We start from the raw sequence: 23,194 nt of genomic DNA on the forward strand, positions 1-23,194 counted from the left end.
TGTCCTGAGTGCCTTCTTTGCTGTTAGAAATCCTCTCCATGTTCTCCCTGACAAGGGCCATCCAGCCCCACTTGCACACCCCCAGTGATGAGACACTCACTGCCTATCGAGGCAGTTTTGGATGGATCTAATTCTTGATCAGTTCTGACTGTTAGAAAACTTTTCCTCTCACTGAGCTGGAATCTGCCTGCCCATAAGTCCCATCTGGGGACCCCTGACCACATCTGCTCCTTCTGTCCTGATAATCCTTGAGAGATTTGTGGTTCTCACCATGTGCCCACATGTCCTTTCTTCCCCAGGCAGATATCCATTGCCTCTGCTTGCTGACCATGCTCTGCAACTTGTCATGGTCCTTCTCAGGGCAGAGCCCAGCAGACAGGGTGGGCTCAGTCCTGAGCACAGAGTGCAGGCCAATCTCTCATTCTTTGGCTGCACTGTTGCCAATGTCTACACAGCTGATAGTCACATCACAGCAAGCCCTCTCTCTGTCACAGGCTCTAAGAACGGAGAGCAGTGCAGAGAGGAAGCCAGGCAGAAGGCTTCAATGTTCCCAGGGGTCTGTGCTGGCTAAAGGGCCTGGGTTTCTTAAACTCCAATTCTGCCACTAGCTCTCTATATTTCCTTGGGAAATCCCTCCTCTCTCTAGGCCTCGGTTTTCCTATCTGTAAAATGGGGTTTAGATAATCTGTTGGGTCCCCTTTAGCAATAGCACTGAATGATGAAGCACTCAAGCAAAAAACCCTTTTCTCGTTTTGAGGCTGCCTATCTCAACAGTGATGCTTCATGGGTCAGAAAGGCCCAACAGTTTACAAAGCAGCCACAGAGGAGAACACCAGCAGGATTCTCCCTGGCTCTTCCCAGCACTTCTCACAACCTTTGTGACACACATAAAAATCAGACCCACCCAAACAGCAACCTGAAACATAGGGAAAGGGCTGTTCTCACAGTGGCAGTGCGGTGCTGTGGAGAGTCAAACAGCTGGTCTGGAGTCCTGGCTCTGCCCTTTGGGCCTTCCAAGTCCCTCTCTGAGCCTCAGTTTCCTCATCTGCAAGATGGGGACCATATGTTTCTCATCAAAGGACTCTTGTGAGCTTTGAGGGAGGGATGAGGTATACTCGGAGCTTCATTAGGTTCTTGGTTCACAGCAGATATGAAAGCTTTCTTTGGGTATTTAATATTGAATCCTAGGAAAATGCCCCTCCTCTTCTGGGGCGGAGGAAATTAAGAACTCCTCTGCCTTCCAGGAGAATAGGATCAAATTGAAAAAACCAAGGCTTGAAATATCTCACACTGGCACATTTCCTGGGGAACACTGGCGGGTCTTTCTGCCACAGACACAAGGGCCAGGCAGCGCTTCACTCGAGGCTGCCGAGGAGGGCTGAGAGGGGTGAGCGAGGCTGTACTCACTTCAGGGAGAGGGAATAGTCGTGCTTGCTGGTCTGGCTGTTCCGGACAAGGTAGCTACACTCTTTGCAGAGCCGCAGAAGGTTCTCGGCATCTCCTCTGCTGATGGCTCCGTGATACCAGCTGGAGAGGAGAGAGAGGGTCAGAACCCAAAGAGGACAGGACCCTCAGAGCTGACACCCTTGCAAACTCCTCCTTGGGGAGGCTCAGACCCGTCTGGGGGCAGCTGGCATGTCCCAGCCTCCTCGTTATAAGGCAGGTGTGTGTGTGTGTGTGTGTGTGTGCATGCATTCAGTCATTCAGTATGGAACTGCCGAGCGTGTGCCGCATGCCTGATCCTGGGGAGAGAGCAGTGAACAAGCCTGCAGCCTCCTCCCTCACAGGGCTTGCACTACAATTTGGTGCTATGCAGGAAATGAAGCAGGGTAGTGTGGTTTGGAGCGTGTGGTAGGGATTGCTATTTTAAGCAGGAGCCAGGGAAACCTTCTGGAAAGAGTGACATTTTCAATGTGGACCTGAAGGAGTTGAGGGAGGAAGCCACAAAGGAAGGTAACTGGCAAAGAGTGCTTCTGGCAGAGGGAGGGGTGGCAAAGGCCCGAGGCAGGAGTGCCCGATGTGCTTGGTAAACAGCAAGGAGGCCAGCATGGCTGCAGGGAGCCAAAGGGGAGGGGTGGGCAGTGCAACCCACGAGGCCACCAGGCAGGGCCATTCAGGGAGCCAGTGTGCAATGAGAGGACCCTGGCTTTCTCCATCTGAGTGACATGGAGGCCATCAGAGGGTGCTAACAGGAGGGACGTGTGCTGACTCTCCGTGGCATCTGCGGGACAAGTGGGTGGTGCTTGTCACTCAGGACAGCAGACGGTTGGGTTGGAAAGCCACACCAGTGCTCCTGTCAAGCAAATCTGGCATCGGTCGGGCATGTGGGAAGCCCAGCATCACTGCTTCTGGACACTAGGTGGTGAGAAGCAGAATCAGAAGGTAGGGGTATAATGGCAGACGACATGACTAAGGCCCCCCCGCTGTAGGACAAAAGACGAACAACTGATTTTCAAGATTGGGAGAGTTGAAGGTGAAATTTCAGAGGAAGAGTGAAGATCACAAGATGGGGGTAGTCAGTGGGTCTACCCAGAATGCATTTCTGCTTACATCACAGTCTCTAAGGGGCAGGGGTGGTGGGAGGGCGGCGAGTTAGGCCAGGAAGAGAACCACAGGTGCTGGATGGCCACAGAGGCACAGACCGCTCTGCCACTTGCCAGCTGGGCAGTCAGGGATAAGCGGCGGAACCTGGCTGCACTTCGGCTCTCTATTGGGTTAGGGTCACTCCACTCCCGCCTTGGGATGTGAGGATTAAATGAGATGACGCACAGAAGGGCATATGCAGAGCCTGGGGTGGGGTGAATTTCAACAAATGGCAGCTCCCAGCATCCATAGAAAGAGACTGAACTTGCAGATGGCCATGGGTAACTCCCCCAACTATCATTATTCAGGCTGCTGCCCACCGGAGGTCGCATTTCAAATTCCCAGGTGTAAGCAGGGATGCTGCTGCCTCCTGGTCCCGGCCCAGGGGTGCCCTGCAAACAGTGCCTCTGAGCATTCTGCTACAGGCATTCTGCTTAGGGAAAAGCATGGCACTGCCTTTCAGTGCACACTTTCTGCCATTTACAAAGCAGCGTTCTGAACAGTTAGCTGCAGTGGTGGTGATGACATAATTATAACCTCAAAACCCAACTGCTTCAGGAAAGCAAGGGCGGGAAGAGCAGATACAAGTGTCCCTGCCCAGTGAACATGTGAGTCACTGACCGCCCAGGAGGTGACCACCCATAGCAGGTCAGCTCTGGGGCTGGATCTCTGCAGGGGAAGGGGCAGGGGAAGTGTAGACTGCCTTCTTTTCTAGATGTACAGAGAAATGAAGAGGAATATAGGCTCCTGTAATTAAAACACTTCCAGAGATATGAGGGCTGGAAGGGATCCATGACTGTAGTTTGGGGAAACAGCCAGACAAGGATGGAATGGACTTTAGAACTAAGAGTTAACAGATTTGGCAAGGTCGTTTTCTGGGAAATTTCACCTGTGTTAACACACCCCCAGTGAGCTGACAAACATGTTTTAGTAGGAAAACAAGTTCCAGCCATCTGAAGCAGAGCCATCCTCAGGGAAAGGCCTAGAAGAAGTCTCTAGGGAAGTGCCGCCCACCCTCCGCCCCTCCCTGAGCACAGGGGCTGAGCTGGTAGCAGATGGGCCTCCGGGGGCTTGGGATCTTGGTTAAAGGTAATCCCTGGTGGGTAAACAGGATGAGCTGCTGGCTCCTTCCCTGCTGCCCCAGCTACTGCACACTGAGAGAAAGGCAGGGACTTGGGTCGAGATTCAAAGGAGACCCAGGCAGTTTGGGAGAGACGGGCCAAAGGACACACTCAGGGGGCCAGGGCCAGCCACTGGCCAGCCTGTCAGCATGAAGTTGGCCACCAGGAAACAGGGTGGGCCTGGGTGGTCCCATGGGGGGCTGAGGGCCAACTGCTGGGCCCAAGCAGGCTCTGCTTGGACTGCAAACAGGATCTACGCAGGAGGCTGTCTGGGGATGTGTTGGACTTTGTGGGGCTGGCCTGTCATGCCCGAATCCTGGGGATTAAGAAGACTCAACCACTGCCATTCAGCCTATGCATTACCCATTAGCTCATCCAATATTTACTCACCACTGACTACATCCTTGATCTCATGGGGCTGATGCAGGGAAGACAGAGAGTCAACAAATAGATTAAGGACACAATATCAGAAAGTGACAACTGCTATGTAGGAATCCTGAGTTTGTGATAGGCATTGACTGGGGCACAGGAAGGGCCTAAGTTAGAATGAACAGAATGGGGAGGCTCCCAAGGAGATGAAATCTGACCTGAGAATCTGTATCGTGAGAGGGAGCCAATCATGTAAGGAGCCAAAGAAAACATGTTCTCTGCAGAGGAACCAGCAAAGGTCCTAAAGTAGGAATGTGCTTGGGGTGTTCATAAAACAGAAAGACAGCAAGAATGGCCCTGCCCAGCACTGTGAGCATGGGGAGTGGTACAGGACGAGAGTGGAAAGGGAGGCAGAGCCCAATTTCCCTTGTGAGCAATGGAAGAAGTCTGATTTCATCTAAGCACAGCAGAGGGCAATGAGTGTTAAAAAGAGGATGATACTTGCTCTGGATGGTCTTACTAAAGACCAACCAGGTTACCCTGAAGAGGGGCCAGAGGGGCAGTAGAGTGGCAGATGAGGTAGGGGGCTTCTGCGGTGGTCCACACGGGAGGTGGCTCTGAGCCAAAGAGGAACAGATGGATTCAGCCTGTTATTCTGCGTGGAGAACTAGCAGAACTTAGTAATGTATTAGATGCTAGTGTAAGGCAAAAAAAAAGGAATCCAAGAAGACTCCAGATTGGTGGCTTGAATAAGTAGGTAGATGTGATGCCATTTATGGAGGTGGGGAAGCTGGGGGAGGAGCAAGTGTCCGGAGAAGATCAGGAGCCCAGTTTTAAACATACTAAATTTGAGATAGCCCATTCATCAGCCAAGTAGAGATGCCAAGATGGCAGCTGGATGTAGGAGCTGGGAGTTCCAGGTGGTGTGTGGGATGCTGAGACTACCCAGGGAGAACACGTAGCTGGAAACCCAGCCCCAGACCGTCCCACCCTCAGGTCAAGCTGAGTGAGGTGAGGAGCCAGTTGGGGAGACAGAAGAGGTGGCCAGGGAGGCAGGAGAAAAACCAGGAGCAGAGTGTATCTTCAAAGGAGGGAGTCGTCTACTGTGCTGAGTGAGAGAGAATGGGAGGTGATGGAAGGGAAAGAGACAGCACTGACAGCTCTTTGAGGACTTCATCCATTTCCTGGACAACTGTTTTTTGAGCACCTATTATGTGCCAGGCATTGTTCCAAGGCACTGAGGATGCAGTGGTGACCCAGATCAGTTCCTGCCCTCACAGAGCTTATGTTCCAACAGGGGCAGGAGCTAGAGAGGGATATTGGGTGGAAATGGTTAGGATGCAGGCTGAACAGCACCCAGCTATCTCTGGATCATGTTTTGTTTGTTAATTAAAAAGTACACAGTGATCAGAAATAAGCAAAACCTACCACCCAATCTGGGTGCTGCTGTGACAGACAGTTAGCAAAGACGCCCACTGGGAGTGCTCCCCCATGTGCTCGGTACAGCAGGCATGGGGGGTCACAGAGGAGGCTGCGCAACCCCCCACCAGATGATAGCATATCTATCAGATGATAGCTGAAAAAGGGGCCCATGGCACATGATGTCATTTGGAAAACCCTGCATCTGTTCGCCAAGTGAGCATTTCCTGTGAGGGATGCACTGCCGGCTGTGCTGAGGCCAGAATCCCCCGCTGGAGATTAATATAGTACGTGACACACATGTGGGACAGTCTGATGAGGGATCGGCGAGCTGTCAGCACATCTCCTGTCCTTATGGTGCTTCCTCTGTGCCAGTCTTGTGCGAAGGGTGAGGGATAAGAGTGTGTACGAGGAGAGGTGAGTGAGGGGAGAGTGAGGTCAAGGCACAGGGCTGGAGTTCCAATCCTGCCTCTGCACTGTGGGCTGTGACATCCCAAGGCTGTGCACCTCTTGGAGTCCTGATTTCCCAGCTACGTGATGGGGATGATAAAACCCCATTTATCGCACATTTGCTTGTTAAGAGGATGATACAGCTAAAGGTATCAGCACAAGATGCAGGACCCGATTTATCAAGTACCTGGAGAAGCTCACTTTAGTCCAGGTATATGGAATGACGAGACACCGAAAAAGCAGTCTGAGGGCAATTCACAGACTGAGCGGCAGGCTAGGGAGATGAGACTATCCTGGAGGTGATGGGGAGCCACTGAAGGTTTCAGAGCAGAGCAGGGGCATGCACACAGTGAGAAGGGAGGTGACCACCATGGTCAAGGGGAGGGGTGACAGTGTTAGGGAAGAATAGGGAGGGAAGGTGGCAGCAGGGATGGGACTGGGTCATGAGGTGGGAAATCTCAGGGGAAACAGGCTGAGAAAACCCAAATCTAGAGCCTTAAATCCTTGCTCAACAAATGCCAAGCAGATGTAAGGCAAAACTATCAATGTAGCTAGAAAATGAATCCAATTTATAATAGTCCAAAGTAAAGGTGGTGATACAATATGAAGAGAAAAAGCATGGGGCTAAGAATCAGGAGACATGTATCCTAATCTCATCAGCCACTGACTTGATGGTGGCTTTGATCTTCTCTCAGCCTTAGCAGTGACTGTATGAACTGCAGCTGAGGCTGTGCCTTGCTCCCTTAGAACTTACATTTGCTTTTCCAGGGGGACAGCAGGATCCACTCTTTCTCCCAAGATCCCACAAAACTCAGGGCTCCCATGCTTGATGGGCTTGAAGCCCCCTCCAGGAGCTCGAAGCTGGCGCCGCCGGTCCCGGGAAGGTGAGGGGGATGATTGCCGTTTCTCATTGCCGTTAAACTGAGCTGTGGGGGAGAAAGAAAGTGCATGGTCACCAGAGTGTTACCCAAGAGGTTACTGGGTGGTGCACAGTGGGGTAATAGTCGACTGCTTTTACTGGGGCTTTACGATTCACAGGGGGAAGAACTCCAGGCAATGAACGAACATGGCTCAAGAGACTTAAATTTCCCACAACAGGTGCTGTCAGAACCAGATGGTGCCTTCAAGGGGCTCCAGAGGCCACTGAGCTCAGCCTTATCCCCGAAGGACACCCCCTGCAATCTCCAGCAAGGGGGGCATGGCACTCCCATGAGGGCTCAGTTCCCTGGACAGTTCTGAGGGGGGCAGGTGTTTCCCATTTCTGCCTCCAAGTGGCTCCTCTCCTCCCATACTCCCATCCCCTGCAGGGCACACCAGCCACATCTGCTCCCTTTCTTCTGGGATAAGCCCACAGAGTTCCAGTCAAGGGTCATGCTGCACCCCCCATGTCTGCTCTTCTTCATTCAGTGCCCTCTGCATGGGCGCCCCACACGCAGAGAGCCCTGTCCCAGACCCAGCACCCAGGTGAGGCTGAAGCAGTTCACAGCACGGGGGCAGGCCCCGCCATAGGTTTCCTCCCGGCTCTGGGCCTGTGGGAGCATCGTTCACCCCCACAGACTTGGGGAGGATGTTTCTCAAGGGCAGGACCCTGGAGATATCCCACAAAGGGAAGAAAACACGGAGTTGAACCGGAGTTGCCAGAAGCATTCCTGAAGACCAGTTAGTCCACCTTGCAAGTTATCTCTCTGGACTTTGGTTTCCTTCTCTGTAAGGGATGATAACTGTCGCTACCTCATGGGGTTGTTGCGAGGATTCAGGCAGGTGACATCACCGAGAGTTTAGCACAGTGCCTGGCATGTAGTTCTATTCAATTAACGTTATAATAAATATTTACTTTTATTATTATCATGTCTGCTCAGTGTGGACACCGTGCCAGGTACTTCACACAAGCTTCCAAATTGAACCAAGTTCCTCTCCCAAGACTGTCAGTGGCTAGCTGTGTGACTTGGCCAAGTTACTCAACTTCTCTGAGGCCCCATTTCCCATCTCACCACAGTACTGTGAAGACCAGATGACAGAATAACTTCCTAAGGGCCTAGCACACAGAGTGAGATGGGCCAGGGCCTACGGAACAAGCTCCCAAAGCCAGGTCCAGCTGCAGGCCCACGGACACACGATCTCCAAAGAGCAAGCACAGAAGTGGCGAGCCGTCAACCTCACATTCAGGAGAGGTGGTGGGAAAACCCAGCTCTGACTGTGGGGAGAGTGGAATGTGGGTGAACTTGTTCTAGGTCTCTGCTGCTGAGCAAGATCATCCATCAGGACTACAAAGCATTTCCAACCCTCCAAAACACACTCTGCATTAACCACGATGGGAAACAATGGGAAGGGAGATTCCTGCTAATGGAAGGCTCTAGACATGCTGGACCCACGTGTGCATGCTCACTCTCATGACTGCAGGGGAGGCTGGCAGCCCGTCCATCAACCTGCTCCGCTCCTCAACACTCACTCCCATGTGCCAGGCAAGGTCAGGGCTGGAGAAAGAGCAGTGAGCAAATCAGACAGAAATCCTGCCGGAGGAGTTTAGAGTCCGGGCAGGGATAGACACAGTAAGGGGGATAGGTCTGAGCTACAGCATACCTACCAGCTGCTCTAACTGCCATGAAGAAAACCCAGAGGAAGGATATTCCAGGCAGAGGGAAGAGCAAGTTCAAGGGCCCAGAGGTGTGAACATGCCTCGGGCGACAGACACAATACAGTCCAGCGGGAATGGAGGGTTGGTGGGAGGAAACCATGCCAGATCATCAGGCATTGTGTCTTGTGTAGGACTTTGGTTTTATTCTGAGAGAAAGGGAGAGTCATTCTGATGTTTTGATGGGGAGGGTCTCACCTGGCACTTTTGAACAGGATGGCTCTGCCAAAAAGGGTGGAGGATGGGGGTTTATCAGAACTCCCCACACTTTCTGCTCAATTCAGCTGTGAACCTAAAACTGCTCTTTAAAAAGTTTATAAATGAAAAAGAGAGAGAGGTGCACAAGGAGAGCAGTGAGGATGCCACTGCTGGACCGGCCGACAGGGCTTGTCTGTGCATTCCCAGTGGAGTGTGCGGGAAAGAGGATCGATGGGCTACAGGCTTTTGGCCTGAGCACCAGAGGGACAGGGCTGGCATTCTCCAGGAGGTGAGGACTCAGAAAATCATAATTAAAATTCGTGAGGAAGGAGGACAGAGGCCAAACTCTAACCTAGAGACACTGACAGGCTGGGAGACCAGGACTGGAAGTGTGGGGAGGGGAGAGAGTGAGGGCTTGCTGGGGGCTCTGCCCTCCTCTCAGGCTACGGTTCTGTCCCAACCACAGGGACAGACAGCAATGACAAGGCCCTTCTAAGGTAAACATCCTGGGGCTGGGTGTCTGAGAGAGCCCTCTTCCATCTGGCTGATAACCTGGGCTTTCACCATGGTAGTGAGGGGGTGAAGCCCAGAGCTGCGGCCCTGGCACATGTCACCATGGGCCCCTGCCTGGCTTCCCAGCAACCTGGCTCTCCCACCAGGGCTCCTGCTGAACCACACCAGCCCTCATGGCAACCAGTCAAATGGTGTATATTCTTGGGTGGGTGGGTGGGGGGGGGGGTGGTCACCTCTTGGGAAGAGGTGAATCGCCTGCCTTGCAGAGCTCTGGATGGGTGACCTTGGGCAGAGGTGAGCACCTGGTCACACAGCCCTTTTCTAAAGAGCTGGGTCTTGATCTTATGGATGGGTCAGTCAGGGAATGCCATCCTCAGATTGACTCTGTTGATGGAGAGGGTATGTGGGGGGCAAACAGGGAGGCAGGGAGACCAGTTAGGGAAAGTAATGGAGGTGAATACCTCAGTGATGGGAGGGATGTTAAGAGATGACTCCAACAGGACTTGACTACTCATGGGCTGAGCCAGCCAAGACTCTTTGTGATGCTCCACTGACAGGAGATCTGGGGCACAGAGGGAGAGGGGGGCCAGGGATTATGGACCAGTGTGCACTTTTCCACGGTCCCTCCCTCTGCTAACTTTGAGACTGTTAGGAATGGAGAGGGGGCTGCTCAGCAGACCTCTGGCCCGGGGGCTAAGAGTGCTGAGGTGGGCAGGGAAGTGGCATGATGTGGGAAGAGGTTGGGAAGGGGGGGGGAAGATGAGGCTCTAGGTATAGTTTTGCCACAGGCTAAAGAGGAGGAGAGACCAGAGGAACTTTAAGACATGTTCACCTCGGGACTAAAATTGGAATTTGGAGATTTCTGTCAATATAAAATCCTACCACATACCCCCTGGCACGGAAGGTGAGGACAGGCATGGAGCATGGAGCACTGATCGCAGAAGGAACTCCAGCTCTGCAGCACAGCCACTGACCTGGCTGTCTGTCCAGCCTAGTCTGTACCATGAGCACTTCAAGGCCATTCTTCTGCCTGAATGGCCACAACCCCACAAGCTTCTGCCAGCCTCTCCACCTAACTGACTCCACTTGCCCTTCAGGGGCCACCTCTTCCAGGAAGCCTTCCCTGACCTCACCCTCTCTCCAGACTCACCTTGCTCCTAATGGCATCCTAATGGCCAGTTTCGTGGTCTGGTGCCCCATGAGACCCTAAGGGGCAGGGGCTGTACCACACTTACCGTTGTGCCCTATGCCTCGCACATGCCTGCAACATAACCGGTGCCCAATGAATGAATGAAGAAGCTTAATGAGCTGTTGTTTCACTTTATTGGAAGAAAATATCGGTTTTCATACCAGATAAACTGGATAAAACCTAATAATATCCCAGTCAACACTGTAATTCCCCACTGAATTAATTTATACATTCGCCTGCAAGCTTAATAATATAGCCATATATTTAGAGGGAACAGGTGGTGATGAATGACAGGCTTAATTAGGCAAATCATTTCACCTAAAATAAAATACACCAACTGCAAGTACAGTGATTCAGCAGCAAAAGAAAAAAAAATGTTAAGAACAAAAGCTCCAAACACAACTGCTTTCATTCCTTCTAATTAAGTTTCTCTTTAATCTGCAATTTAAAATGGCAATTCTTTTAATTTAGTGATTTTCTGCAAAAGATAAAGACACAAACCCTCAAAAGAATATCTGCATTTAGAGAAAAAATATGCCACCCCTGTGAGTCATTAGAACGACAGAACCTAATTAATTGCACCTATAGGCAATTACAAATGGAAGTCAGAGTTGTGCAGGAGGGAGAGGAGGCTCAGGTGGGCAGGACCAGGCCCTGGGAGGCAGTGGGAGACGTGAGAGGCCTCAAATGTCCTTCCAAAAATTCCGGTCTAACAACAGGTCTCAGCCTTTAAAGACCCAGCTCAGGTGCCCCCAGCACTGCCCTTCCAGGAGGCCTTTCCTCCATCTGCATTAGTCTCCAACTCTGGTGGTCCCCTCCTACTTGTATTACAGACTTTATACCAACTGGTCTTGTGTTTAGTCACTGCCAATAATGGAGACGGTGTGCCCGGCACCCCCATTGGCTCTGACTCTCACAATAGCCCCACCACCCCGTGTGTGATGGGTGAGGGATCGGGACTCAGAGGTGAGGAAGAACTCACCTCAAAGGGTCTCAAAGCTAAAGGGTGGGATGGGGGTAGGGAAGGCAAGGCTGGAGCCCAGGCCTCTGAGTCACCACTGCCAGCTCCCCCTCTGTCCCCTCAGGTCCTCCTTCCCTGTGGTCAGGTAGGGGCTGTGCCTCCCTCATTCAGTCTGTGGTTTGCTTCCCACCTCTAGGCCTGGGATGACCACCCTCCTACTCCATCTCTATGACATCTAGAAGCTTCCAAGACCTGGCAAAAGGCCACCCCTCCACAATGCTTCCCCGGATACTGCCTGCTGGGAGCCCCTTCCTCCCCAGAAACACTTGGCACAGCTCCACGGACACCCCTCCCACTCTTCCCCAGTCAGCCTGGGTGTTCTGTGGGGACACGGTGCCTGGGATTTATTTTCTTTCTCTTTTTCCTCTCCAATCTCTTGTTTGCTCCTAAACCTAAAGTAGTGCTTGTTATGGAGATGGTATTTAGTAAACGTTTGCTTAGATGAAATAAATGTGTTCCTTCAGGGTCTAGCTCCTTTCTTGTTTATCGTTCAGGGCTGGTCAGAGAAAACAAGTTCCAAAAAGCCAATAGGTTTCTAAAGCACAGCTCTGCTGGGCTCATGAACCCTTGCTGGCTCCCAGTATCCCTGGATGGAGGGCAAACTTTTCACTCTAGTGCTCAACATCCTCAGTGACTTGGACTTTAGTCCAACCTTCTGGACCCACCTTTCCCTACAAAACCCCTCTGGGATCCACATCCAGCCCTTGGCTCCGGTCACAAAGAATGGCCAGTCCCCTAGGGGTGCCTGCGTAGCTCAGTCAGTTAAGTGACTGGCTCTTGGTTTTGGCTCAGGTCATGATCTCACAGTTTGTGAGATTGAGCCCTGTGTTGGGCTCTGTGCTGATAGTGCAGAGCCTGCTTGGGATTCTCTCTCTCTCTCTCTCTCTCTCTCTCTCTCTCTCTCTCTCTCTCTCCCTCCCTCCCTCCCTCCCTCAAAATAAATAACTAAACTTAAAAACAAACAAACAAACAAAAAAAAAACCAGAAAAAACAAAAAAAACCCCACCCACTTCCCAAATCCACCAACTACCTCTAGGCCTTTGCCTTGCCTTGCCTGCCCTCTTGGAATCCCTTTCTTCACTATCTCTTGGTGCACGATCCTAGCTATTCTTTAAAGTTCAGCTCCAGTGCTACCTCCTCCTAGGGGAGGTTTTGACCTAGACCCTCCAGGTAGTATTCCCTTCTCCTCTTCTGTGCCCTATATCCCCAGTATATGCCATTGTCTAATCCCACCCCAGTCTCTAGTATAGGTAGGTGTCTTTTCAGAACCAAATGGAGATTGCGCCTCATTCATACCTCAGCCTCCTCTGAACTTCTGCACAGCCAGCATGCAGCCGACTTTAAAGAACCGCCTATGGGCTACACCAAGGCCAGGGAATGGAGGAACCATAGTGGCTCGGCATCATGGAAAGGGTGTGGACTATGGAATTAGAAAGACCCATGTTTGATTCTTGCCTCTGCCATTACTGTGTGACTTTGGGCAAGTTTCTAGGCCTCTCTGAACATTAGCTATCGCTTCTGTAAAACAGGGTTGACAATACCTATGCCTATATGCCATATACCTATACCATATACCATATGGAGGTAGTTAGTAATAGACTCTGACCCTCCCAGTAACCTATGCAGGACAGAGTCTGTTAAGCAAAGGCAACAAGGATTAGACAACTGAAAACAAGGCCTTGCAAGGAGTTCTCAGCCCACTGAAGAGGTTTTTTTAGGCCTTCTGTGGATGAAGCAGAAATGAAAACCTTGTAAATCACATGGGGCTCACAGGAGGGGCCTGCCCTATACTCTGAAAACACAAGGCCACAGGGACTAGAATGAAGGTGTCCAAAGCACCCCTTTCACACAGTCCTTGGCGCTGACGCTTCCATTCTGCCAACAGCTAGGCCTCAACTCTAGTCTAGTCTATCTGTGTGTGTGAGGGGGGAAGGGAGTGTGAGGGGAGGGGTGGAGAAGCATACAAGGGGCTGCTGCCCAGACAGTAGTGAGCCCCCAAGACGGGGCAAGGAGGGAGACAGTGCAGTGGTCTGGGGAGCTGGGGCGGACCACATGACACCTGGAGCCTCTGGAAACACCACAGACTTTCACGACAATGTGCAAACACTTGCAATTGACTGAAAATCTGTTCCCACGACAACGGTCTTTGCTGCTTCAACTTTCTAAACATATGTTCTAGGTTACCTCATGTGCTTCTCACGGCAAGATCAGTATTAGAATTCCCATTTTACTGATGGAGAAATCGAAGCCCAGAGAGGTGAGCCCCCCCCCCCTTTCCTTCCAGTTCAAGAGCAGGCTTCACTCCCCACCTCCCCCCACCCCACCTGCCCTGTGCGTGAGAGCAGCACCTCCAGGTACTGGGAGACAACAGGCAGCTCAGCAAATGTTTGGTTTGTGTTCCAGGACTGCCGACAAGAGGCCTCTGTGTTCACCTCGGCAGACACATGCAAGCCCCAGGGCACCACGCTGCCACATCTTTTGGGCAGTGTCTGAGAACAGAGGTCTCCATTGTGAAGGGAGGCAGTGGTGACTCCCTGAGAAGCAGGGCATTGGATGGGTTTTGAAGCAGGCACCGGGATGCTGCTTGGGTTCCAGGAATTCTGTCCATGCATGTACACTCAAGTCTGGGCTGGGGAAGGAGGGCCTGGAACAAGGGGTGGGTGTGTCCTCGTCCTCTTACTCTGCACCCCCCATAGGAAACAGGCACCACTGTCTGGTGCAAAGACCCCACCCCAAGGGCTGCTCCTCGGCTATGGGAAATAAGATAAATCCTGATGAAAATGATGGGATGATCCAAATGCAGAGGCCTTGATGGCTGCCGAAGCAAGCCATCTTTTTTGTCATAACTCATGTTATACATGAGAATTGGAGGGCTGGAAATGAGACTGATTTGCCCCAAGTCAACAGCTAGATTTGAACTTGACTCCAACCCAGGTCTTCTCAATCCCAGAGGCTTCTAACAAGGTCAGCACAAATCCTGTCTACAGTGTAACACATTCTCAAAAACATAGTTAACAATGACAGTGATACCAAAGCCTGCATCCACCGAGCACTGACTGTGTCCTAACTCTCGGCACCAATTACCACCCATTTTAAGATGAGGAAAGAGAGGCAATTTGCCCCACTCTTAGCAAGTGGCAGCACGGGGCTTTAAATCCAGACCCCGTGGCTCTGGCACCTGAGTTCATATGTACTCTACTAGTTCTGAGTCGGGCTCACCTGTCAGATGGAGAACGCCTGCTTGTGTCTGATGCAGGTTTCCTGATGTTTATACCTACAGACACCCACAGACGCTCACTTAGAATCCTAGGGCTAGGCAAAGAGACTCTCCCCCCATCCACAAGCCTCAGAGGACCTGCATGGTGGGCATCTATGGAAACAAGTCCCCCCATCCAGGAGCCCAAAAGCCCCCACCAAGCTGTTTATATGTCTCTGCTGCCATCGCTCTGGAGATGGCAGTGAGGAAAAGGAAGAGTGACAGGAGGGGACAAGCCAGGTGCATGGCTCTCAGGGGGCTGCATGCCACCCACTAGCACACCACTCTCTCCACCCGCAATGTGGTATCCGGACTCCTGGGTCAATCCTCAGACAGCCAGGGACACACTCTTGGCTTCTTCCTAGGAATTCAGAACAGAGGAGCAACTGCGGCAGTTAACAGCCAGGCAAAAATGCCTGTCCAGGTGCAGATCCCTCAGCCACATTTGGAGGGAAGACAGGCATATAGCATGAAAGAATGATATGAAAATAAACCATCTCTGTGTGAGCAGGCTGCACAATTACCTAGGTATTCCAGCGAGCTGAAGCAGTCATGGGGTTGGTTTTCCTGAGCTATGATTTATTCAATAACTTAACAAATATCTGTATGTTCACTATGTGCCAGGCATGGATCTAGGTGGGGACTCTGGAGGGGTGAACAAGCCAGGCAGAGTCTCTGACCTCACAGAGCTTACAAAAATCTCTATTGACATGAAGATGTCTGCCCTGCCAAACAGAAGAGCAAAGATTCTATCAAATCTTTGTGCTTTTTGTTACACAGGAGACAAAGGCACTCGAAGGAACATTTCTATCTATCAATGTAATTAGTAGACAAACCAAAGCTATTAAACAATAGTGTTTTCCTTTTTTTCTCTTTCTCTCTCTCTTTCTTTCTCTTTCTTTCTTTCTTTCTTTCTTTCTTTCTTTCTTTCTTTCTTTCTTTCTTTCTTTCTTTCTTCTTTTCTTTCTGGGGGGGCTAGTGAATGAATTAATTCATTCATATGTCAAGTAGAAAAGCCAACTGGAAAAACCTGTCCCTCAGTAAGATATTAGCCAAAGGAAGTGAGTGATCCCAGTTCTCTTCGTAGTCATTTAAACCCCCCTTTTCTCTGCAGACCTGCTGTTCATACGTGTTAAACATTAATTACAACTGTTACTCATTACATTGCAAAAAGCTCCCCATACAAACAAAATTGTTAATTTCCTTGCAGGCCCAAGGTATTCTGGGAGCTGTGCAAGGGACAGGAAGCATCACAAAAGCCCCACTGGGGCCCATGGTGAGCAGGAGGTGGCATGTGTCTCGGTGTGCCAGGTGACAGTGGCAGGTCTAAGACTCCCCGAGGAACCTTCTCCAGGGGCTGAGCCTGTTTATTCTGAGTGCATGACGATGAGTCACGGGGCTTGGTGGCAGCAGCAAGCCCAGAGGAAGTGTCTGATGCACATAATATCAGAGTTACCAGACTCAGAGCACTCGCGCTTGCCAGTGACAAGTCACGAGGTCAGCATGGAGTGGGTGCAACTGCTCCACAGCAACCAAAGGCACATCGCACCAGCACAAGGTAAAGGGAATGTTCAGACCTGCCTTCTCCACACTTGAGATGTCAATGCAGCGGTAGAAAGAGCAAAGGTTTTGCAGTCAGACTGACCTGGGTTCATTTGCTGTCCGACTGTGGGCAAGCTGCTCATCCTCTCTGAGCTTGAGCCCTGTCACCTGTGTGAGGACAATGAAACCACACCCACCTTGCAGGGCTTCGTAAGTGGTGTTCTCTAAATGTGAATTTCCTGTCCTTCCCACATTTGACCCTTTACCTTAATAGGTTTATTTTAAATTGGTCAATTGAGCTGGTTCAGAGATGACTCAGAATTGTGGAGGAAATAGACATATCCAGGACTTTACTTGCCCTCTCTCTGCCCTTTCAGCCTTATTTGATGAGGTTGGGCAGGTGTCAAAACTCAACAGGGTGTCTCTTGAGTTTTAGGGTGGGGTGACCAACACATCATTAGCACTTCCCCTGCAAGTGTGTATCTGGCTCTTCCAGAATAAACCAATGCACCCTGTACAGGCTGTGGTAGAAGCACAGAGGTCCCAGCCCAACCTGGGATGAGGGGGGGCAAGGGACTGGAGATACCCAGGAAGGGCTCTCTGGAGGAGGTGGCATTGCTACCACTTAGCTGAGCTGTGATATCCCCTTTCTAACTCCCCCTGATCCTGGTACCTAACATGTAACATATACAGGGTACACTGTAGGTTCTCAAAGTGAAGCCCTCAGGTCAATGGCATCAGTAATACTTGGGACGCTGTTAAAAATGTAAATTCTCATGCCTCGTCCCTGAAACCTATTGCATCAGGAACTCTGAGGAGTGTGACCCAGCAATCTATTTAATGCTTCCTCTGGGTGAGTCCCCTGCTTGCTCTGGGGCAAGCCAACCAATTCACAAGTGTGTCATGGCTAGAATGGGGAGGGGGACAGAAGGGAGAAAGGCAATGGGGGCCCTCTCACACCCAGGGACCAGTGGTCCAATCCTTGGGAAGGACTGAAGAAAAACTGGGTGGCTCACCATTGGAACTACTATAGGAATAGAGATTACGGTTTCCTATAGAAGTACTGCTTTCCACACCATCCATGTTTCTCATTGCCAGGCGTAACGAGGAATGGACTTTGTAAGTGGGGCCTCTGAGCCTTCAAAGTACCTCCCCATGGGGTACTATTTTAACATTAAATTGAATTTTATTTAGTACAGTAGGCCTTCCTTGAACACTGACAACCATGCTCTCAAGTGAGACCCTCTAGGGCTAACAAAGTCTTTTCATCCAGATCTTTTCCCTTAATCATTACAGGGATCCAGTGTGAAAAGCGTTGTGAGCATCCCCGTTTTGTAGATGGGAAAGCTAAGACTCGGAGACTGAACAGCCTGAGGTCCCACAGCTGGTGAGTGGTGGAGCTGGCATATGAACTTGGGATTGTCTGACTCCTTCAACTGCCCCACTGACTCCTGACATGCAAAACACTGTCCTGAGCTTTTTTTTTTTTTAATTTTTTTTTTAATGTTTATTTATTTTTGAGACAGAGAGAGACAGAGCATGAACAGGGGAGGGGCAGAGAGAGAGGGAGACACAGAATCTGAAACAGGCTGCAGGCTCTGAGCAGTCAGCACAGAGCCCAACGCGGGGCTCGAACTCACGGGCCGTGAGATCATGACCTGAGCCAAAGTCGGACGCTTAACCGACCAAGCCACCGAGGCACCCCTGTCCTGAGCTTTTGAGGGCAGAGAAACTCGCTGAGAAGCTAGTGGCGAAGACAGATAAATACCCAAATAACTATGTTCAGCACTGAGTCATTTGTCTGTCTTCTATCTTTGCTGGGAAGCAGACCTGTTGCCGGCTGAACCCAGGGCATCGCCCAAAAAGTAGCTTCAACAGAAACGAATCTTCAGACAGTGAGTCGAAAATGAAAAAAAGAAATGACTTTGTTCCTTTAAAAGATCTCAAGGGCACCCTTCACACACTCCCTGCCACCTGGCTCTTTGACCAAGCACTCTGATCATTTGCTTCTCAGAAGCAATTACAAACCATTAAGGATATAGCTGTTAACAGTACTCATTGGATTAAAAGGAAAATATTGATCTATCCTCTGTGTATGGCCTGACTGGCTCTGCTATGAAGTCTCTGGGGGTTCTCTTCTCCTCTCCAGGCCTCAGTTTCCCCAGCTGGACAAGAGGGAGTGGGATGCCATGGTGTGGGAGCTGAGTGGTGGCAGAGCATGACTAGCCCGTGGGATGGCTCTGCTTAGCCGCCCCCCACAGGCATGAACTTCCAGAACTTGGGCTCCTGCAGAATCCTCAGCTGGAACCACTCCAGGTGGGATCGCACACCCCAGGAGAGTATCCTCCCAGATGCAGACATAGGGAGGAATCTGTACAAGGGCAACAAAAGGCAGATGACATTTCCCATGGGCTCCAACCATATCTTATGCAGCATCTTTGACGGCAGCAGGGAGCCCAGACAGCCGCTGGGTTAGGGCTTGGGCTCTGGAATTGGACTTCACATCCCAGCTCTGTGGCTGACTAGCTATGGGCCCCTTCTCTTTGGGCCTCAGTCTTTTTTCTCAGTAAAATGAGGAAACTAATCCCCCAGAGCGTGGCTGAGAGGATTAGAGGAGATAATGCAGGCAGAAAGTGCTTCAGTAGATGCCAGCACTTTCCTGATGCCGTGTCCTTTAAGCCTCACTAGGACCCTTTGCAGCGGACACATTTCCTGGGTGAGAAAATGGGAGGCTCCTAAGACAGGTTCAATCCTCATCCTCCCAGTGGCCACTCAGAGATGTGAAGACACCTAATCCATGCCACCCTGAGCCCATGTCTGCTTCTCTAGGTTATCCTCTCAGCTCTTCTGCCCTTCCCTGTGTGGACACTTCCTGTGCAGGCTCCATTTGTCCATGTCACAATCCCTGCCACAAGGCCCAGGGCTGGTTAGACCCTCTGTACCAATCCATGCTGCCCCAAGACAGTGTGGAATCACCCTAGGCTGCTTTTCCTGCCCCACACTGGGCAGGGAGTGCCACAGGCCATTTCTAGACCCACCTGCTACCGTGCAATTTGTCGCTGTAAAGACTCCCAAGGGGTGAGTCAAAGCAGGCTGGGAACCGAACGTAGCCAGCTCTAAGGGTAGGTGTCTCTGCCATGGGGAAGGGGGCTGACAGCTTGATAGAAGCCACGCCACCTCTCTGTGCACAGTGGAGCTGCAGCCTGTCTGTTTCCTGCAGTTGGCGGTGCAAGAAACCTGACCAGGCATCTGTTCTGCGGGCTGGGATCAACAAAGGCCACGCGTGTGGGAAGGAACTCCAGTGCAGGGCAGTGGAGGTTCTGGCTGAGGCCACAGTCAGCTTCCTGGAGGAAAAGCAGGCAGTGAAGGCCCGAGGTTTTTTGGAGAGCTTGTGGTATTTCTCACTCACCTGGCCAGAGAATTCTAGGAGGGAAGACTTTCATACCCAAGAAGCTAAGACCACTTCATACCCTGCAACATCTGTCTTCACCACAACCGGGGAGTGGTAATTGAGCCTTCTAGAGGCAGCGGCCCCCAGATTGCCAGAGTGTGGCTGAGCTGGGAAGGGCCTGACTTCCATAAAGGCTGGTCTGGAGCTGCTGGCTGGGAAGGGTTACTTCTATGGAGAATGCCAAAGAACTCTTTTGAGAGTGCCTCTTTCCATGAATGCAGTATAGGACAGCACTTTGAAAGGCAGGAAGCGCTTTTGCTTCATAGATTGAATCATGGAGATAATTCAGAGGCCTTCCCTTCTCCCTATCTCTGATCAGCATGGTGGGGTGCTGAAGGATGGACACAACCCTCAAAGTGACAGACCAACCCCCCACTGCTGGGCAAAGCCTCTATCATCATTCCTGCCTCAAATGAGCTGCTGGTTGCAAATTCCCAGTGAGGGGAAGCTCATTATACTTCCAGGTGTAAATGAGATTCTCACCACTCACTTGCACCCTAAATGCTGGTGACTCCTTCTTGGTGGGTCCAGCTCTGCCCTTTGGGGCTCCCTCACAATCCATACCCTTTGGAAATTTGAAAACACTGCCCAGATTCCCTCATCCAGGCTAAACATGCAGAACCAGAGAACACAAAGGGAGGAAAGAGATGGTAACGATTTTGCCCAGCCAACTTTATCCCATACGCAGACACTTCCCAGCTCCTGTACTCCATTGTCTCAGTGAGCATCAGAGAGCTTCCTGAGAGTCTAGAGAAACCATTTCAAACGGGTGTTGTAAGGAGGACAGGGCCTAGCCAAGCACTGCCTTGCTCCCCAGTGACACCAATGACTTGCTAAAGTGTGTGCGTCCGGACATACTCATGTACGTGCATTACTGACTCACACAGGACACCGTCCTTCAATCCTGGGCAGCCACACTTCTGGGTTTACAAATGGGACCATGGCAGCACTTGAGTTATCCACTCAAGCCACTTCAACTCATCCTCATTACCTGGAAAGTGGCCCATCCACCTCTCACTCCACCTTCACTCTGGGCTAGGATACCAGGTGCTCCTTACCTACGAACACTGCACCGACGGGCTATTCAGACATGGGGAGGCATCCGGTCATGACTAATGACAGGTGCTCATAGCGTCCCTTCAGCCCGAGTGAAACAGCTTCCTTCTAGGCCCCAGAAATCAGAATGAAGCCAAAAGCTTCTTGGAAAGAGAACAGCTGGTTTATACTCTGGAGCAGGCCATGCACAGATAAGTGACTTGATGAGACACAGACAGGGACCTGATTCTGAGTCTGTCTTCTCTCAGCAGCCTAAGAAGTAGACCTATAATGACACTTGTGATAGCAACTCAGTGACATAAAGCCACGTCCAGAATGGACACCTGCGGCCCAGAAACTTAGAAGGAGATGGTTCTAGCTGAGACCTTGTGATCCTTTGTATAGAATGTACAGGAGTTCTAAAAACACCTTTGAGCAGAAGTGGGCAAGTTCTGGTCTGAGAGCCTTTAGAACATTTGAGGTCCAATAGGTTAAGTGCTTTTATACTTTAATATGCATGCAAATCACCCGGGGGTCTTGTTAAAACAGATTCTGACTCCGTAGGTCTGGGGTAGGGCCCAAGACCCTGTATTTCTCACCAGCTCCTAGGGGATGCAATGCTGCTGGTCTAGGGACCGTGCTGTGAGCAGCACAGTGCCAGACCAGACTACAGCATCAAAGGTAACCCTACCCTCGAGGGACCTACAGGTGGTCAGTCTAGGAGAGTGTGAGACCCTCCACCTGTCTCATGCCATCTCATGCTATCTCATGCCACAGGCCCTGGGTGTCTGGGAGAGCTGCCACACGAGCCCTTTAATCAAACTGGTGTTTGCAGAAAGTAAGCTCTTGGGTAGCAATGGCCCCATTTCAGCTCCCCTCACGGCCAGGAGAAGAGCACAGCCCCTTATTGGCGATGCCAGGGGACAGAGACAGTCCTTGGATTCCCTTGTGCCAAAGGAAGACAGGGGGCTGTGAAATGCATGGGAGCAACCTGACCTTCAACCTCACGACTACTCCTATGTCTGGCTCTCGGCCAGGTGCTCAAAGTCTGACAGGGGGAGACTGGTACTGACAGGGCTAACCGTACAATGAGAGAAATGTCATGCCAGGGTTGAGTGCAAGAAGCTCAACAGGCCCAGAGACACAGTAAGAAAGCCCTTGGGATGCACAGCTATGTCCCAGGAAGGGCTCACAGAGATGGCAACGTGTGAGCTGGGCCTGGAAGGAGGCACAAGATTTTTTCCATGGCAGTAAAGGGCACTTAGGCAGAAGGAATAGAATTTGCACGATGCACACTACATCCGGGGAACTGTGAGTAGTATGTGCTTGAGCAGCTAGAACATCAATTGTTGTTCAGGATAGGGGTAGGGCCGAGGCCTCGCTGCTGGGGACTAGAAAAGAAGTGTCCAGCTGGTTATGAAAAAGAGAGATTTCAGGCAAAAATGAATCTTAAATTAAAAATTAAAACCACCCTCCCCCCCCCTTTTGACCTTCAGTGTGGCAAGAATTAAATGAGTCATTCAATGTCCCTTTTTTCACATGCCTAAACTCTAAGATGCATAAGAAATTTTTTGCATCTGGCTTTCCACCTCTTAACATTAAACATAAGCATTTTTCCTGTGTTGTTATAAACTCTTTGTCAATATCACTTGCTAGCGCCTGTACAGTATTCCACTGAATCAATCCCTGTTTGCTGGACATTCAGGTTGTTTCCCACCTTTCATGATCATAAACAATGCCTTTTCTGAATTTTAGATCATAACCCTGGCATGGATCCAATAGGCTGGGATTAGAATCAGAGGGTGAGCACATAAACTTAAGACCTGTGACACATGTAGCAGGCAGCTTTCCAAAAGGCTGTGGGAGAGGAGTTTTAGTGCTGTGACAGATACCCAGATTCTAGAGAACCAGTCTCAGAGTGAGGCAGATGGGGGGCACCTGACATTCTCGGCCAGGGCGAGAGCCAGCTTGAGGTCAGGATGTGCCCATGCCTATGCTCTATGAATGGTTTCATGCCAAAGCTGGAACAGGAAACGTGGTGGCCCTAGGTATACCAGGCCTATCACATCCACACAAATAGACAGAAGCACTGGGCTCCCTCAGGCTCAGTGGGAACTGCTTTGCAGTTGGTTTTCTTTTAGTTTATAAGAAAATTCCTTCTGAAATCTTGGCTTCAGTGAACTAGAGCACTACCAACACAGTCAGACAATGAAATCATCGGAGCCGTCTGTGAAGACTAGGAAAGACTGGAACGGAGGGCCTGGAGGCCAGACTTAGGATTTCCCTTTGGCCTGACCTGGCCTCCCTTCTCTCTAGGACCCTCATCATCTTTGAGGGGCCCAGCCGGACCATCAAACGAAGCCCTGTGGGTTTACCTGAGCAAAAGGGACCAGTGCATGTACGCTCTTTACCAAA

The 23,194-nt window shown here is 50.9% G+C and overlaps 1 protein-coding gene across 2 annotated transcripts in view; it reads right to left on the bottom strand.

The window, feature by feature from the left end:
* SHB (SH2 domain containing adaptor protein B) overlaps positions 1-23,194 on the bottom strand; it is a 137,206-nt gene that overhangs the window by 24,572 nt on the left and 89,440 nt on the right. Inside the window, exons 4-5 of one of the 2 annotated variants that reach the window (XM_043565648.1) lie at positions 6,697-6,868; positions 1,408-1,527 (exon numbers count right to left, since the gene is read on the bottom strand). In XM_043565648.1, the coding sequence (XP_043421583.1) occupies positions 1,408-1,527; positions 6,697-6,868 (292 nt within the window). The remainder of the gene's footprint in view (positions 1-1,407; positions 1,528-6,696; positions 6,869-23,194) is intronic. The other variant, XM_043565649.1, reaches the window with a different exon arrangement.

The sequence above is a fragment of the Prionailurus bengalensis genome, chromosome D4 (assembly GCF_016509475.1).
Source record: "Prionailurus bengalensis isolate Pbe53 chromosome D4, Fcat_Pben_1.1_paternal_pri, whole genome shotgun sequence".
Classification (NCBI taxonomy): Eukaryota; Metazoa; Chordata; class Mammalia; order Carnivora; family Felidae; genus Prionailurus; species Prionailurus bengalensis.